This window comes from Hesperophylax consimilis, chromosome 25 (genome assembly GCF_061612785.1).
Source record: "Hesperophylax consimilis isolate HC1 chromosome 25, BYU_Hcon_1.0, whole genome shotgun sequence".
In the NCBI taxonomy this organism is placed as follows: Eukaryota; Metazoa; Arthropoda; class Insecta; order Trichoptera; family Limnephilidae; genus Hesperophylax; species Hesperophylax consimilis.
In genome coordinates this window covers 11,648,775-11,668,471 of record NC_142860.1, presented here as the reverse complement: position 1 = coordinate 11,668,471, position 19,697 = coordinate 11,648,775, and the positions used below count along the sequence as shown (strand labels likewise).

Below are 19,697 nucleotides of genomic sequence, written 5' to 3'. Positions count from 1 at the left end.
TAATCCATTACAGATAATAGAAACAAGGGGGATGCGCCGTGAACCATTAGTATGAAACCGCGTTCATTTGTGCAGCCAAAATCAGCCAAATCTACACACAGTACAACTGGTACCCCGTCTTATTTTCTAAGCATATAACAAACTCGTAAGTTATGTGTTTATAATAGTTATTTTTCATAAGGTATGGACTCCAGTGCGATTTATAGTCGCGCGATTGTTCAGTAGCAAAAATAATTAAATGTTTAAAATAAAGGGGCTCACACATGCGACAAAAAACTAACGAACTAGAATTGCGCTACTAGAAATCGCAGTCCCTAACTCATAACTATGATTGACCCAAGATCCGGCCCTGAGCCAAGCGACAGTCGAACTTTTCCATGCTATATCTCCCTTTGTTTCAATTATTTATCTAATCATCCATAAACTAGCGAATACGTTCACAAGACGAAAGTTAGTATCAACTCAGTAGATTGAGGTATAACGCCATATTGTTTTCCACGTTTAAAAGTAGACGGCCGCCAAATGTCCGTAAGGGTGTCCGTACTGTCATCCAAGCATTGCTGCATTATTGCCGTGGACGCGCATGTGACGGTTAAGGTTGCCAGACTGGGAAAATCTGGAAATAATAAAACGAAAACTAATTTAAATACTTATTGGGAACATACTTTTTTTATAATCGTACATTTTTTATGTAATGTTATTTCTTTTTTATATTACTTTTGTGCATCTAAGTTTCTTTTTATATGGCAGAGAGAGACAGTATTGTATTAACAACGAACATTTCATAGTAAATCTCGTTTGGAAGCTTTTCACAGGAAGAAAATGTATTTATATTTATCTGGTAAAATTATTCGTTTTTTCTGTTAAAAACGGGACTGGAGGCCTATAACGAATTATTTGATAAATTTCATAACAGACTATCAATAAAGCATGAATATGTTATGAGGATGTCGGATCACGTGTTTTTAAAAATAGTAAATAATATTGGCCCAAGGACACTTGCGCGAACACGTGTTTAAATATATTCGAGTGACGAATATTTTATTAGGAAATGGTCATGCAGTAACATTTTTAACAGTTCTTGATAAAAAAGACGTAATTATTTTTTCCGTGTAGGTAGGAACATAAGAAATCAAACATGCTAATTTCTATTGTCTGTGATGATGTGCGTTAGTTATTCTTGTGTCAATTTTTCAAAATTAAATGAAATTAAATTGATTGACTACTGCTTTGATTTTAAGGTCATTTTCAAAATTGGAACTGATTGTGTGAAGAATAAAATCAGACAAGATAAATAATACGATAAAGTAGGTAGGTACCTACCCGTAATCATATATTTTTTGAAATGAATAATTATTCTGTATTTGAAATATGTATTGCTTTGGATTGAATTTTATACGGGTTTTGTGATTTTTCAAGATAATTATAAGGACGGGTTATTTCAGAGAATTAGAACAATTCTTCAAATTTTAAAGTTAATTTTCAAGTTCTGTTATTATTTCAGGTCTGTCTGGCTGAACTGGCCTTTAGTGATATAATAACTGAACTTAAATAGAACATTCACAGAATTCGCGAATGACCGTTGAAGTTTGATGAATTTTTCAAATTCTATGAAACAATTCCTTACGGTGTATAATCGATAGGTTAATTTCTGATTTTCTCTCTGATTCAGTTTTTGAAAGACAACGATCCTGAGGCAAATATTTTATAAATACTTTCAGGTTCACAAATGCTACATTTTATTAAAATATCCCGTGATTTTTCACGGGTCCGCTCAAGTAATGTAAATTTGGGAGAAGTGTAATGTATTCAATTACCTCAAAAAACACAGCTTACATTGGTAAGGCTTCTCTCCCGAGTGGATTCTCAGGTGCTTCGTGAGTGTGGAACTATCGGAAAATGCCTTCTTACATGCTCGGCATCTGAAATTAGCACAATTATTGTGATTTATTTTTGGGGTATTATACCGTGTTGCGCTGCCACCTTCTTTGGCCAAAGTTTCGGATAGCATTACAGCGTCTATTTCCAGGGCAGATGTGTAAAGATTGTGGTGAAGTGTGTGCTGTATATGTAGGTGTGATACCGTGTCACCAATTCCAGGGTTTTTTTGCGATTAGTTTTGGTGTAGCCTTCAATTATCGGATACCAAGAACTATTTAGCTTGGCCCCGTCGTCTTTATTAGTAGTAATGATATCAGATAATTGACTGGCTACACCAAAATTAAACGAAAAAAACATCTTAAATTATAATGTATTACCGGCATAATACCCCAAAAATAAATTACTGTAACACCTTTGACGTGAAAATCTCAAATCAAATCAAATACATTTAATTTTTTTGGTCACCAAACTGCTTACCAAAAATTGTTTAAATGCTGAAACAGGAACCTTTAAAAAAACCGCCGATGATTGGCCATTTAACTATAATATTACATTTGAATTATTTATTTATTAATTAATTTTCGGGAAATCGACAGTTTACATTTAATCACCTTACCTTTTTACCTTTTTACTTCAATAACACCAGGACACTAGCTTACCAAAATTCTCCGATTCCGAGACTTCACAATCTCGGAAACAAATATTCTGATCTGGGTGATATATTTCATTTGAAAACTATTAATCAGTATAAATGTTGTATATTCTATCACTTTTATTTTTCTAGACACAAATAGACCTATGTACCCATATAACTTCTCCGCTTCTACTATTTTGTTTTGTTGAATCTTTTAAACTCAATTATATGTGTGAGGATTCATTTTTGCCATTATGTTTACATTCTTCTTTATTGTATTAATTTTTAAGTTTACTCTGAAAGGCTTGAAAATGCTTGTGTTTTTTTTAAAGAAAAGCCCACTAGGACGTGTAATAAATAAATAAATCAGTTTGTACATAAGTATTGTGTAGCTAAAATAAAACCAATTATGGATTTCCTCCTTGTGACTTTACCTCTACTGAGACAGTATAATATGGAATAAGTAAATTAAATAGGTGAGAAAGAAATATGAATTAAAAAATTTATACAAAATAAAAGATTATATAAAACGAAAAATTTACAAAACAATACATTTATGGCCACGGAGAGAGGTTAGCACAAGTTTAGTTATGTTTGCATGCGAAACAATTCATTCCCGTTATAAGAAAAGAAGCTTTAAAAGTGTCCTTTAGTTTCTTGTTATGGACTGGGTAGTGTATATATTCATATGTCTGTGGTAGTGCATAATTTTATTAAAGATTTTCACACACAACATACTAGACAGAAATAAAACATTATACTGAAAGGATTGAACAAATCAAAAACACAGAAATGTTTACTTATAAAAGCATCCACGTAGTTCTAAGTAAAGTTAAAAACCTACCGAGATTAAGGACGGTTGTTACAGAGAATTTGAACACTTCTTCAAATTTAAAAGTTAATTTATAAGTTCTGTTATTAATTCAGTTCTGTCAAGTAACTTTAATGATATAATAGAACTTGAATAGGAAATTAATTACAGAACCCGAAAATGAACGTTGAAATTTGATGAATTGGTTAAATTCTATGAAAAAACCCTTCGTTAGCATCGTTTAAAGAAAAATGTAAAAAATATGGATTTTTTAAGTATTAGAAATAACCAATGTTGTTAAAATGTACCCTGGTTTTTTTTATTAGACCACAAGAATCTATTGGAATGATCTAAGATATCTATGATCTAATTATCTTAAGCTTAATAAATAAATAAAATATTTTATTCACCTATAAGGACGTTCTCCTGAGTGTGTCCTCATGTGAGTTGTGACACTGGAACTCTGGCTAAATCTTCTATGGCAGATCTGGCAGCTGTAAAGAGATTTTTTAAAACATTTGCTTTTAGTTTGCATCGAAACAATTTCAAACCAAACACAATGCGATACCATTTACAAAATTACGTACAATAATTATAATCTGTGTCTCTAAATAGTATAAAATAAAGTCGCTATCGGCGTCTGTCTGTTTGTGCGCTTATTTCTTCTAAACTACGCGACGGATTTTGATAGAGTTTTCACTATCATTTAGAGAATTTTTTCCGGATGGTTTACATACATTTGATTCATGCATATTATATTTATAGAAAGAAGAGAAAAGTCATTGCTAACGCTGGCTAAAGCTCGTGAGATGTATCGACATAATGTACAACGGAATTGTATATCTTAAAAAGGCCTACAGAAAATTCCGCGGGTAAGTATAATAAGTCTATCTCCTTAGGATAACCCCAGGATAACTAAGGGTGTCCGGGGGTAAAGTGCACTAACTTCGGGGGGTGATTCTACATGATTTTAGAAGCAGATAAGAAAAAAAACTTTTTTTCTAAATTGAATTGTTTATACGGGAAAATAAATATTCATACATGGAAAAATATTTTAAGATGAGAAAAAAAATTAAATTTAGAACCAAGTTATTTTTTTTTACTTCTACCATCATTTAGAATCACCTTCCAAGTTAGTGCACTTTTCCTGATACCCTGTATATTAAGATAAGCCTGAACTAAAATATCATTGTAACTCGCCATTGCCGTAATCATTATAAAGTTATAACCAGGTTCGACTGTACATAAGAACTTATTACATATTCTCCTAATAAAATAACTAGTACGCAACAACACATAAAATAAAATACCAATGTAAAATTGTACCTATTAACTCCCACCTATGTATTAATCTATTAATTACCTCCTGTTCTACTCGTATAATCAGTTTTGTAACTCATCGGAATTGCTCTAGCAAGAAATAAAATAATAATAAAAAAATATTTAAAAAATAATGGATATTATGACATACTGTATATTCGGTTAGTAATAAAAAAGTTCTATAATTATTATTTTTATTCCAAAAATAATTATTCTCAATGAAACGGAAAAAGACACGTAATAAAAAGTCACCTTGCGACAGGTATCTCTTTTATTTTCTGTGTCTCCGTTTCATATTTTAATTGAGAAATTATGTGTATTTTTTATTTTTAGTATGTTCTTTTGTTTCTTATTTTCATTGAGAAATTATGTGTTTTTTATTTTATTTTTAGTATGTTCTTTTGTTTCAAATTTTCATTGAGAAATTATGTGTTTTTTATTTTATTTTTAGTATGTTCTTTTGTTTCAAATTTTCATTGAGAAATTATGTGTCTTTTTTATTTTATTTTTAGTATGTTCTTTTGTTTTCATATTTTCATTGAGGAATATTGACATTATTTTCCTTGTCTTTTTATAATATTTTCCGAGTCTTCGTCCGTTTCATATGGTCATTGTGAATTATTGACATTATTTTATGAGTCTTCTTCTACACCATATTTTCACTGAGTTTCATATTGTCATTTATAAATAGTAAAAAACAATGTAGATATTCGCGTCTGTCTGCGCGCTTAGTTCTTCTAAACTACGCAACGGATTTTGATAGGGTTTTCACTATCATGTAGAGACGTTCTTCCGGAAGGTTTATCTATATAATACATGATTATTATATTTATAGAAAGTAGAGAAAAGTCGATGTTTTGTAATCAAGTAGAAAAAATATTTTCGGGCACTACATTGCTAACATTGGCTAAATCCTATGAAATTCATCAAAATAATGTACTACGGAATTGTATACCTTAAAAAGACCTCTAAACCTCAAAACTTTATACCAACCATTTATAAGTCCCCGAGCAACCCCGGGTACATGTAAGCTAGTTTAAAATAATTGTTATTATTTTCTATGTCTTTGTTTCATTTTGACATATTTTGTTAAGAATCATTGACATTAATTTCCATAATTAATATTACAACTGAATCGTAAAGCTTCAACAAGTCAATACTAATTTTAATATTATTTGTATTATCCTTGATTAATCTACTGAAACCGAATAGAAAAAAGGTTTAGGCTATATTACATAATTTTAATTCAGTTTAATCGAGTGTTACTGTTAGGAATTAAACTTGTAAATAGTTTTCTAACTATTGTTTAAGGGTGTTCTCACCCGATTAAAAGATAAAATGTTTGCTTGGCTGATATTATTAATATTTAACTTACCTAAATGGTTTTTGTCCAGTGTGAGTCCTGACGTGCGCGGTAAGATTTGCTGCTTGGGAAAAGCTTTTATTGCAGTCGGAACATCTGAAATGTAAAAATATGTTGAGAAACGAACATATTCCACATAGAATATAATAAACACAACCTAGATTTCTCAACAGTTTGTCCTCTGGAAAACCGAACAACCGTTCATGCGCTGCTGGCATTGGAATTTCGCCCTAGCTAGAATTTTTTGATATGCGATTTAAACATATACATATACCACGAGAAAGTGCATAATCGCACTTGCAACACTTTAGAGTTAATTTATGATTCCATTATTAATTTCCCTAAAAGATAAAAGTTTAATAATAATAAAACGTAAGTAGTTTTTAAATAATTTATATCTCGCTAAAAAAATCGTTAATTAGTTTAGTTTGATAGCAAAGACTCATGAACAATGTCTAAGTGAAATATATTTTATATTTGTAATAAGCATTTACTTTGTGGCTCGTCATAATTTACAATAAAAGATATAAATTTGTTTTAGACCACTTTAATTGTCAGGAGAATATTAAAACTAATATTCTCCTGACGAAGGAAGGGTGCTTCCGAAATAAAAGAACATACCTTTCCTTCGTCAGGAGAATATTAAAACTAATATTCTCCTGACTATTAGTTTTAATATTCTCCTGACGAAGGAAGGGTGCTTCCCAAACCGGTAGAGTACAATTAAAATTAAAGTGGCCTAAAACAAATTTATATATTTTATTGTGAAATATATTTTTCTTGGTGTATACGTTGTGATCGCGCGAGTAATGAGTTGTTTGCTGCATTAGTGTTGTTGTCTTCTGCATAAAGAATCATAGCGTTCCTGATACGCCTCATTTAAATATTTGAAGCAATGACGGATAGCAATTCGGGACTTTATATGTAGGTAATAAACATTACCTGTAGGGCCTCTCTCCAGAGTGCGTTCTCAGATGTGTCTTCAACGTGCTCGGCCTTGCATAAGTCTTCCCGCATATTCTGCACAGATTCGGCTTTTGTTCATCTTCCGACCCTGAACACCCACTGAGAGACCCAATCTGCACCTTCCCACCATTCAAGGAATGCCCATTTTGCAATTGATTCCCTAGTTGTGGATACCCCAAATGAGGATTTAGATGACCCTGGTTTTGACTACCTAAGATCTGGTAAGTTGGACCAACACTGGCACAGTTTAATTGGTGTTCATTTGTAAGTTGCAACTTTGCCGTCGATCTGGTTTTGATCTGACTATGATTTGGACTTCCGAATCCTTGCGGCTTTTGCACCAAATTTGGGTTCAGGGCTCCGAAATTCTGGACTTGCTTCTGTGAGAATATATTGTAGTTAGGTACGTTCTGTTGACATTTTTGGTTTAGCTGTATGGGCTTGAATGAGGATGTTGCTGTGATGAGAGGATCTGATTGGTTCGGAGTCCTGAAGTCTGCTGTGAATGAGTATGTGGCTGATCCTGGGTACGGGGCGGGGCTGATGACTCCTTGGTTTTGGGAGTACATAACGTTCATTGGTGAAGATGAAGGATTTTGTCCCCACTGCATCTGGAAAGGGCGTGAATATTTCTTAAATATAAAGCAAACATTAATAATATGTATATTCGCTTAGATTTATTTGGGGGAGCTGCGGTACCTTGGTAGCTATAATGGATGAATGCATTGTATGATCAATATTTGTTCCTGAATGTTCATAAGTTTATTACATTAATCCTGAATATTGCACAAATAAGAAAAAAATAATAATTTGGGGAAGTTCTGATTTTTTGGAACACATTTATCGTAGATAGATAAGTCGAACCTGACCAAGTTTCTCGTTAACTCTTTATATTTTTAAGTTCCAAAATTATTTTTGAAGATAATATCTATAAATTTGTCATGCCGAAACATTAATTATATGAATTTCTCTCGATAGAAAAAAATCGCAAAGTAAGCTCCAAAAATTATGGAAAACACGTTTTGTTCTGTTATTTAATAGACGAATGTTAAAGGCATGAAAAAATTCACAATGTATCTTTAAATGCAACTAAAGCATTTGTCGAGAGATTTTTGATCTATTTCAAACAAGTCGTGTTTTATTAAAAATTTTCTCCATTTTCACTTAATTATTATCGTTTTTTTAATACTAGCGCGCTCCCTCTAACATTCGTATTTACGTACATATCTCAATTTCAAACCATTTTTGAACGAATATTTACGTAACGAAATCTCCTTAACAGAAAATGATATTTTTGGCAGTTAGATTTTAGACTTTATAATAGATACCTAAGAGCAGAAACGTTGACCTTTTAACTTCAATCACTGAAGCCTTTTCTGATCTTTCTGAAAATGTTTTTTCTTTCGTTTTGCTTCTAATTTTGAAGAACCTCGCAGTATTCATCACCAGGGTACATATCAAACTTTTGTCCGTGAGAATAAAACTGTAGTGATGTATATAAATACCTGTGGACACATCTGGTCGGGGGGATATCCATGCATGGTCATGTTCATGGAGACGTTGACGCTCATGGTGGGGAACACTCCTGCCCCACAGGAGTCGTAGCACCCTGGCCCGCCCATAACCATCTGTTAATTAAATATTATGAATAAAAAAAAATACAAATTAATCGTCATAAGATTTTGCAATACTAGAAAAAAAAACTTTCCACATAGGGAGAAAGCTTACTGAAATAAAATATTGCTAAATTATTAAAAAATATATTTTTTTATAATAGAGCGACTAGATGGTTCACGTGGCCTTAGTCCGTCTTCTTCTTCGCACCCTTCTCTACGACGACATCCCTTTTTGGGACATCCTGGATTCCGCTGCCGCATTCTGCATGACACGGAATACGATTTCAACATCACCACACAACTACACGGTATCGCACCATAATTATGACTTAAGCGAGCCATTTTTGCCAGACAGATTAACTTGTAAGTATCAATCAAAAATCAATTCATTTAATATGTTGCCATCTAATCCCGCGGTAACAACGTCTTCATAAAAATGATTATATTTTCGCATTTCATCGTTATACGTTAAAAGGGAAAACTCAGGAGCATGAAAATGTGTTCCGATATATTAGGAAAGAACAAAAATGTTATTAGGAAACGGCGTGCTGTCCCGTTTTTATGTAAAAGAATTTCAATAAATCAGCAATGCTCATTCTCCGTGCACTGAAATTTGCGACACGAGTAAGAATTTTTTAACGACATATCCTTATACTACTTAAGGTGATGCACTACGTCGTGTAATATTTTAAATTGAGCCGCTATCAATAACATATCTTACGTAGATGGCGATAAGGTTTAAATTCCCGCTTAACACCATCCGCCTGTTTTGATTTATGCAAGAAAAAAACATGATGATGTTCAGGCATAATTTTTTTTTCGATAATTTTATAAATAACTTAATATGCCACATTACACAATAAAATCATAACCGAAAATGGGTTCGTAAGTAGGAGATTTTGAACTTTAAAGCAGTTTTCATAGGCCTTTAGATTATTTTTTTCTGGGCTTATAAAAAACTTATCTAAAAATACTCGATTATTTCAAAGGCTAAGATGTATTCTACTCGCAATATTTAATTAAAGCATCTGAAACATTTCTAGGCGACCAAATTTTCAAAACAAAAACACATGATTTTGCATTACTACGTATGGCATCGCCTAAAGAGGAAGTTACAAGCCAAAAATGTGTATATTCTTGGTATACCTTATATTTTAGGCAATAAGCATTAAAATCGCTTGACAAACGGAGTCTAGAAAAGTTCGATTTCAAGCACAAAACTGGTTTTTATTTATTTTGTAAACAATTTTATAAGAAAGCAAAAAAGTTAATCAATTGAAACTGTCACAGATAATCTTAGCTATAATACTGTCTTTTTCAAAAGTTGTTTCCTTTACGCGTTCATACATTTCTATTGAAAAAAAATTTTTTTTTAGTAGTTTACATTTAAATTTTTTATTGAGTAATTTAATATTTTATTTGTATTCTACTCAAGCGAAACGATAGGAAAACCTTTAATTTTTCTAAAGCATATTTTTTGGTATTCATAATGTAGACCAATTCGTAATAAAGATTAATCAAAATAGTGATCTAGCATTAAGCTTCGCCTTAAGAGGAACGGCTGCGCGGCCTTTTTCACACAAAACTTAAATTTAGATTTGAGGCCAAAATACTTAAACAAAATTAAAATTATTGTTTTTAATCATAAGGTAAATATCCAGTAGACTATTTTTTTTCAAATGATATATTTCAGGCCACTAAAGAAATATATTTTACATTATTTTAGAGGCCACTTTGGCAATTATTTAATAAATGAAAATTATAATTTATGATTAAAATAAAATACTCAGATAAATAAATTAATATTAAAATACGCAGATTTAGGAAATTAAATAAAAAGAATTTGGCATTCTCAGACTATAAAAATATTACCATTCGTTATTTCGGCTACTGGCATTATACCTAGCTCTCTCATTAAAAATTTAGGCGTATTAGATCTGTAGCGTCGAGAAAAATCTAAATTAAATAATTAATAATAAACCGCTCGACCTACTTAGTACCTACTCCCGAATTATGTACCTGCAGTCCAAACCGCAACGTAAACAGAACAACCTACGTACTTCAAACACCTACTTGTCTACCAGGTGACAATACGTCACGAGCCGTCTTACACATACGAGAACTCGCCAGAAGGAACGAGTCTGCCGCCTATGCATAATTGCCGCGCTATCGAAGGTTCCTGAAACATACAGTCTGTGCGAGTGCCTAGGATTTAGTTGCCATCCACCTACCTACTGCCGCCGTCGGCCGTGTAGTATAAATATGCCCGACGCAGCGAGTCAGTCAGTCATCATTCCGCCGTCAGTCTACGAGGCTCAACGAGTGATCACCCGCGCTCTTCTTACTAGCGCGAAGGACTTATACCCGGCTTCCCCAGTACCACCATGGACTCTATCGGGACATCATCTTAGCGCCTTGTCCAGATCGCCGTTCCTGGCAAGCGCTGCTCGGATTACAAGCGCCCTGGTTCCAGTGTCTCTGACCAGCGCTTCTTCCACGCTACCATGACCATCACGAGGACACGCAGCATCCTCACTGGTCACACCGTTCCCGTTCAACCGCCTACAAGGTCCGCCGCACCTTCGGCCGTTTCGTCAGCACTGGAGTGCCTGAAGACCTACGTTCTTCGCCAGTGCCTGACCTTCATCGAGTCCCGGTCACCAGCGCCCGGCGTCGACTCACTGACCCGCGCTTGACCAGCACATCACCGCAGCAACCGGAGTATTCATCATCTGTCCTACATTATCTCCTCGTCACGGCAACTGACTCACCAATAAACACATGTGACCTTCACAACTTTCTTTCATTTCGTGCCTTCACCATTGATCCCCAAAGATCTATCAAAAAATTTATATATAAAGATGCAAAAGTCGGTCATTTTGAATACATGTAGGATAACGAAAGATTTTTTAAATATTTATGTTGAGGGATCAGTAGGATTTATAGGCCCTGTTGGAAGTTCTACCGAGCCGAACCCTCTGATATGAAAATATCTGGAGTCGGTGAATTATTTTCCCATTTGATCTCTGGTGAGTTGACATGTTGTTCTTGTATTGTTTTGTATTTATTTATATATTTATGTTTGGTATTTTGCTTATATAATGCACTAATGTTGATTGACTAGATGATCATTTGTGGAAAAGTGTGTGGAAGGGTTTAGTTTTTCCTAGGGGAAAGATTTAACCCGGACAATAAAATCGGAAGTTTAAAAATTATAATTATTTTTTAAATATTTATGTTGAGGGATCAGTAGGATTTATAGGCCCTGTTAGAAGTTCTACCGAGCCGAACCCTCCGATATGAAAATATCTGGAGTCGGTGAATTATTTTCCCATTTGATCTCTGGTGAGTGGACGGGTTGTACTTGTATTGTTTTGTATTTATTTTGTTTATATAATGCACATATAATGTTGATTGACTAGATGATCATTTGTGGAAAAGTGTGTGGAAGGGTTTAGTTTTTCCTATGGGGAAGATTTAACCCGGACATAAAATCGGAAGTTTAAAAAAAACTTTTTCCTAGGTTACAAATTTTTGCCTGAGTTGTGTTTCTGAATGGTGCGGTTTTATATCAAATATATTCTATGGATACTTGTTAAGTTGCGTATTATTATTTATAATATTACACTCCCATTAGGGATTTTACATGCATATCATTTAATAATCTAGCGCAACAGTGTCATGGAGTGCCCATGAGTGATATAGAAGAATAATATTATAAAAAATGATTAAAAGCATTAATTATTAGCCTGAAACACAAATATAAATTGAAAAAATCTTCCGAGAAAAAATAAATGTCCCCGACGGGAATTGAACCCGCACCTTCTGATCGCCGGTTAGGTTAACGGTTAACTTTGTGCTTTGCATAAAAACCTTGCCTTGTCATATTGTTTACCTTTTATAAAAAAAATTATTATATTTACATTGGTAATTATTTCAGAGTTATGCTTTTAGAACCTTCTAATGCATACCTACAAATGTTTTTTTGCAGTACCTTCTATATATATTTTTTCTTTGCAAACAACTTAATCATAACTTTTCCTGTCTTGTCCTCAAAAAAGTATCAGTGGGTCGGAGGACAGAGGACTGTATTAACCCTAGGAAAACTGCAATGAGACTTCCTTCAAATGATGCGCTGTTTACAGGGTGAAAAAAGCACTTGGCGTTGCTGCTAACTTCACTAGAGCCGCGCGGTTAGAGATAGTGCCATGAAAACGGTATCTAGTAGTGGGTTGAGCTTATTGTTCGACATTTGTAGACTAAATAACCCAGCTTGGTGGATAAGAATTGACATTGCCTGATTGAATTGATTGATGTAATGATTACCTGAGGGTGGAGCGCCAGATCCTGCTGGCCGTACTGCACTCCGAGCTCCGCGCCCGGGTGCACCACAGCGTGCTTGAGGGACAACAGTACGTCGGCTACTTCGTGTGGTTGCTTCTCTTTCAGTTCTCCTCTAGAAACATTAACATTGTTGAATTTTTACTTCATCATTATGATAGATTAAAGAAATATATACAGGGTTTTCCAATAAGAGGTGTTATTTTGAATAGCCCGCTATTTCGGTAGATGTTACTTTTGAACTTCGGTAGCTGTCATTTTTTGACACTTGACAAGTAGAAACTACGTCATTAATAAAAATGGAACGATACACGCTTCAACAACGCATTGAAATTATTAAAATTCACTTGAGTGAATCAAATGCAAATCATCTTGAGTGATGAGGCCCATTTCCACCTCGGTGGCTTCGTCAACAAGCAAAATTGTCACATCTGGGGCTCTAAAAACCCAAGAGTTATTGTTGAAAAGCCTCTATCCTCAATGTGTGACTGTTTGGTGCGGTTTATGGTTCGGCGGAGTCATTGGACCTTACTTTTTCGAAAATGAGGCTGGAGCTACAGTTACGGTGAGTGGATTGCGCTATCGAGAAATGATTAATGATTTTTTATGGCTGGAATTGGATGGTGTTGATCTGAACAACGTTTACTTTCAACAAGACGGCGCTACGTGCCACACAAGCAACGAAACCATTGATCTTTTACGATTGAATATCAAAATAACACCTCTTATTGGAAAACCCTGTATATACAGAGTCACCTAGGGTAAGTGGTGGGTAAATGTACGCGGCGATTTTTGCGACAATTTCCAACATATGCTTTATCTGCGCTCTTTCCTCAATTCTGTAGCTTTTGAGATTTTGGGTAGTACTTGAAGCAGGTCGTATATAATACAGTGAGCCCTACGTAGAAAATAAAAATTGACAAGTAAATTACATTTTTTCTACGGTTTTCTTATTTGCTTCGCCTCTGTCACTAAGTCTATCGTCCCACGCAAAGATATTAGAAGAACGAGATATGCTATGTTGGCCGCCGGACCGTAGCCGGAGTACTACCTAATTAGGGTACTTTGAACGGTATCGGGACGTGTACGCACAGAAATCTGTTCTATGTATTAGTGCGGATACCTTAGCGCAAGCGAAGGTGTGCAGTATTATTGGTGAACAAAACCGGCGACACTCGGCAAAACAATTCCACTCAGTACGAACTGCGCATAGCACATCTCGTTCTTCTAATATCTTTGGTCCCACGGGTCAGCAAGCAATCAAAATAAAGCAAACGTTTTAAGACCCTTCACAGAAAATTTCTCCACTGAACCACTATGGCGATCTTAATTTTCTACGCAGGGAATTGCAGTATTTAGTTTATATCGATTGTTTACCGACCCGTGGGACGATGGACTTAGTAACAGAGGGGACAGGTCAGACCAATGACGTCTACGACAATCATTTCAATTTTTATGTTATATTCGCGGGTACAGAAAGGCAACTATCATACAGAACCATTCATTTGTTTTTTTAAGTTTATTTTATTTATGTGTTATTGGTCAAATTTGCGAGGTAAGCATCCGTGGTTATGTGTTTGCGTACACTTACCCCTCTACGCTATTTTTATTTGTAGTAGGTATATAACAAAATAAAAATCATCACCCGTTTAATTTTTAGAGTTAAATATCTTGAGTTTATGTGTATATATGAAAGCATTCGAATAGATCACTTTGCACCCAAGAGCAATTTGAAAGCAGAGTGCACACACTTACACTGCGGTATGCGTTTGCTTACCCCGCATATGGGTTAAGGGTACGCAATCGACATGCACGTTTGTGTGTTTATTTATTTATTTATTGGTAAAGGTAAGAGACAAACAGCTTATACATAAAATATAAATATAAATATATACATGTTTATTTGTACCAATCTTTTAGCCATTATCCGTCTCTGCTATCGTTTTGATCACTTGTTCATTTATCTCTTTAAAAATGTGAAAATACATACTATTCTCAATTGAGGAAAATCTGGCCGTAAACGGATACATAGTTGATGTGAGATTTTTACAGCCAAAAGTATTAAGGTGTTTCTCTACCTCCTTCTCATGCCAACATTTCGGACAGCGTCACATCATCAGGGCAGATTTGTAACGCTGTCTGAAATGTTGGCTAAAGAAGGAGGTAGGAGTAGCGCAACACGGCATAATACCCCAAAAATAATTAACGATTTGTTCAAGGTGTAAATAAGTTGTTCTGGCTAGCCAACCAAAAGAAGAATTTTAGCATAATGGAGAAGAAAAACTGAATGATAGGTATATCGTATACTCATATATCGGATAAATTGGCTATTGCTAATTTATTAAGAATATATTCAAATTATTAAATATGATTTAAGATTTTCACGGCCAAAAGTATTTTTGTTATTTGTTTTTGGGGTATTATGCCGTGTTGCGCTAACTCCTTCTTTAGCCAACATTTCGGACAGCAATAACACATCTGCCCTGATGATGGACACTGCAATGCTGTCCGAAACGTTGGCTAAAGAAGGAGTTAGCGCAACACGGCATAATACCCCAAAAACAAATAACAAAAATATTCAAATTATTGGTTAAAAACGGGATTTATTTATTTATTTTTATTTATTTTATTTATTTAACGCCCAGAGGGCTTTTACATGTAGGTGGTACAATTTTGATGACTGACAATTTTGAAACACGAGAAAGAAATAATAAAAATAAAATTCCATTAAAAAATAATATATGCAAGACATAAAAAGAACAAGAACATAAATAAAAAAATACAGCGATTTGACTGGTTTACAAAAATACAACTTTCATTTAGGAATAGTGTTGAAATAAATCTTTTACGTGATCCACAAAATTGGCAAAGTTAATATTAAATATATCGACATCACCCAAGTATTGGTTTCCCATATATGGGATTGCAGGCTTTATCAATTAATTAACAGGTTTACTGAAAAACTTTTAGTAAATTAGGAATATATTTTGAAGATGTCTGAACACGTGTTTATGATAATCCGAATAATTTTGCAATACAACGAAAATTATTTGTATCGTCGTCATACATTATCAAGCCAACTCGATAATTAATTCTTAAATTGATGCTTTATTGAAAAGCCCTATTTTTTAATTTATCGTGAGGGCAAAAATAGCTTTTTTTCAAAAAAAAATCCATCTCATACCACAAAACGGTTTTTTTTAAATTTTAAAGCAATTTTAATTACAAAAAAATGTTTTAAAAATTGTTTAGTGTAATCGTAGTTTTACTTTGCGAGTTTTAATACATGTTTTCAATTAACATCCGAGAGGCCTTAGGAACATTCCTAGTAACAGGGGCCATTTGGAAACATTTTCCAATCATCGTTTTAAAGATAAATAAAATAGTGTAAATTTAAAATAAATATAAATTATTTTAAGCAGAACGCTAGAACAGCTGACCGAGCGAGGAGAAATAATAATAATAAAGCTGTGTTACGAACGCTTTGTGGACGCACTGAAATAAGAAAATTGTTTTAATTTTTTTTGAATGTTTTTATTTTTTTTATTTAACTTAGTAAGTACAGCAGATAGAAGGTTAATATTAAGAAAATTGCAAAGTAATAACAAAGTATATAAACGAACCGTCGAATGTATATATTATTTTAAGTACTTATATATTTTCAAATAATATATTTTTTTAAATATCTCAAACGAGGCATCATAAATTATCAAGCCAACTCGATAAGATTGAATGCTGTTGAAATGAGATCCCTGAGGCGTATGTGTAAGATTAAGAAAGGGACGCTTAGATGATTTGGGCATATAGAACGAATGAGCGAAGAAATGAGTGTAAGGAGGATATATGATGCAAATGCGAATGGTAGCAGAAGTCGGGGACGCCCGAGGAAGACATGGCACGATCAAGTGAATCAGATACTCGAGTCGGGCCATTTCAAGAGTCAGAATAATAGAAGAGTATGTATGAGACGATGTATGAATGTGAATGAGACAAGGAGTGTGTGCCAAGACCGAGTTGTTTGGCGGTCCGTCCTCTCTGCCTACCCCTGCGGGGAAACGGCGTGGTGGTTAGTTAGTTAGTTAGTTATATGTATAATTTATCTTAAGCATTTGGCTAATTACCTTTTTTATACAGGGTATTCGGGATTAATGTGCACAAACTTCGGGAGGTGATTCTAAATGATGGTAGAAGTAAAAAAGAAATATTAACCTATTCGAAATTCTATAGTTTTTTTTTCATACAAAAATATTTTTCCATTAAACAATATTTATTTTTCCATACAAACAATTCAGTGGTTTTATCTGAAAACTGCCTTAAAATTTGAATTTCCAAAAATATGTTTTATCATTTTTACTTGTAGTTTACCTCCCAAAGTTAGTGCACTTTACCCCCGGACATTTTGAAAACATTTTTTTTTATGGAAACGTGCAAATGTACAACAGTATGTTATTTAAAATTATCTGCATAAGGTACAAGTTTTTAATTAATACCTCCCTAATTGAGATAACTCGTGTTTAGGGAGAGTTTCACAAAAATTGTAAAGTTGCTCTTCATGGCACAGGACAGTCCTAGTGAGATGAGTGGCTTATGTTTATTTTTTTTATATAATTTGTGAATTAATAAACAAAATAGACCAGAATCTTTTTCATTGCTAATGTTGGAATTTTACTCTTCTATAAGAGCTTTCATTAGAATTTTTTCTCCAATTTTTGTGTCTTTCCCATCTTGCTCTCGCAGTCAGCCCGAGCTTAAATTAGCATACCTGAGAAGTTCCTCTTATAGGCATGAAGTTAGCTGTTTCAGCTAGGAGACGTATTTTAAAATATTCCAACTGTGTAAATTGTAATATTTTTGAAGATCTATGGATTCTAATCCAGGTGGATAAAATTGCCGACCCTATACATCACCGAATTGACCTAAATCCTAATCCTATTTTCATTTAATTAAATTTAACATTTAAAAACATATACTTAAAATACTTACTTGTAGTTTCCAGAACAGGGTGAAAAAGGAAACAGGCTTGGCAGAGGATCCAAATCCAACGGGGGTAGAGAGAAGGAACAAGAGGCCATTTCGTCAGGGATCCAATAGCCAGGACCCACCTGTCCCGGGCCCAGTGCACCCCTACACTCCTCGAAGCCTAATCGGTCATCGCAGTCGCCTAAGCGATCGTCGCAGTCTCCTAATCGGTCATCGCAGTCGCCTAATCGGTCATCGCAATCACCTAGTCGGTCGTCACATTCGCCTAAACGCCCCTCACCACAATCCCCCAGGCGACCGTCACAATCGCCCAAACGGTGGTCACCGCAATCCCCCAGGCGACCGTCACAATTAGTTAAATTATCTTCACAGTTCGTGATATGGTCGTCACAATTGCCTAAGCGTTCGTCGCAGTTGACTAAACCGTCGCCACAATCACCTAACTGTTCTTCACAGTCAACAAGCTGATCACTGCAATTGTCTAAGCTTCCTTCACAGTTCGTTAGGCGATTATCACACTCTCTTAGAGCGTCTCTACATTCCACCAAATGATCCCCACAGTTTCCCAACGAATCGTCACAATTACCTAACTGTCTTTCGCAGTGATCCAAACGACTGCTACAGTTGTCGATCAGCCTTCCATCGCAGTCTCTCAGATGTCCGTCACTTTCTGCTAAATTGTCACATTGAACTAAATGCACGTCACTATTATCTAAACTCCGTTCACAATTCGCTAATCGATCTTCACTTTCAATTAGCCGTACGTCACAGTTCACTAAACTATTATCACAATTAACTAGTCTTCCTTCGCAATCTTCCAGTCGGTCGCAGTTTACAAGGCGACCGCTGCAGTTATCCAAGCCCCCGTTGCAATCGTCTAGGTGGCCGTTGATGGTGTCTAGAGTTCCTCCGCATTCACCATTCCCACAGTTGAGGTGGCAATGGCTTCCCACGCAGTCCCTGAGCGAGCCTAGCGGTCCGCTGCAGGAGGCACAGTCCTGTAGGTTACCGTTACAGCACAGCACGCTATCGGAGACTGGATCGCAGCTCGAGGGGAAGCCGGTGAGAGTACCATTGAAGCTGGCAGCGTTGTTGTAAGCCGTATACTCCAGAGTCAGCCCGTACTGGGGGTTATTTGGAATATAACACGACTCCATTTTGAAAATGTCCTTTTTATATGAAATCCTCGGGATGTTTCCTCCCTCCCGCCGAATTGGCGTATCGTAAGCGGGCAATTTTTCCCCGAGGGGAAAACGGGAAAATTTTATCCGGTCGGGAGCTTACAGATACCGTTCATCCTTTTCCTTTTCACATGGATGCTGTATTTCCATCTCACCCTCTGTCGCTCTAGCAGATTTGACGGCGGCATCTTTGCTGATATTGTGATTTCCCACCATCGGTATACAGTTATTCCGTTCTTTCCGCTACAGCCTGCAAAGAGAAGGAGAGAGATGAAAACATTTTCGTGCTGAAGGGAGGGGGATGAAAATATGAAATTAATAATTAGAAAGGTAGATATGTACATCACAATATTGTCGGCGCCCTTATAACTTAATTGATTGCCGTTGAAATGAGATATTTTCATTGCGGAGATATGGCTTCTTAGGGTGAAGTTGCTTTGAGAACTTTCAGAGGCTGCTGAATATGTAATTGAAATAGTTCCCGAAGAGGGATGCATGGCCGGGTTTTTTTTAAAAACTATCTTCCTGAGGATGTACAAAAATATAATCCTTACATATTCAAACAATAAAACATTCCTTGTCTCCTACAGTCGCATTTCATCGG

At 35.0% G+C, this 19,697-nt stretch overlaps 1 protein-coding gene across 1 annotated transcript; it reads right to left on the bottom strand.

Moving 5' to 3' along the window:
- Window positions 1–546: 546 nt before the first annotated feature.
- LOC149411534 (uncharacterized) lies at window positions 547–19,069 on the bottom strand. The gene is made up of 9 exons (XM_089646674.1): window positions 18,499–19,069; window positions 17,916–18,135; window positions 12,918–13,047; window positions 8,481–8,603; window positions 6,952–7,586; window positions 6,022–6,105; window positions 3,737–3,820; window positions 1,818–1,922; window positions 547–616 (listed from the first exon to the last, which is right to left on the bottom strand). Exons 1-9 carry the CDS (start codon window positions 19,067–19,069, stop codon window positions 547–549), a joined length of 2,022 nt encoding a protein of 673 aa, XP_089502800.1.
- Window positions 19,070–19,697: the final 628 nt, after the last annotated feature.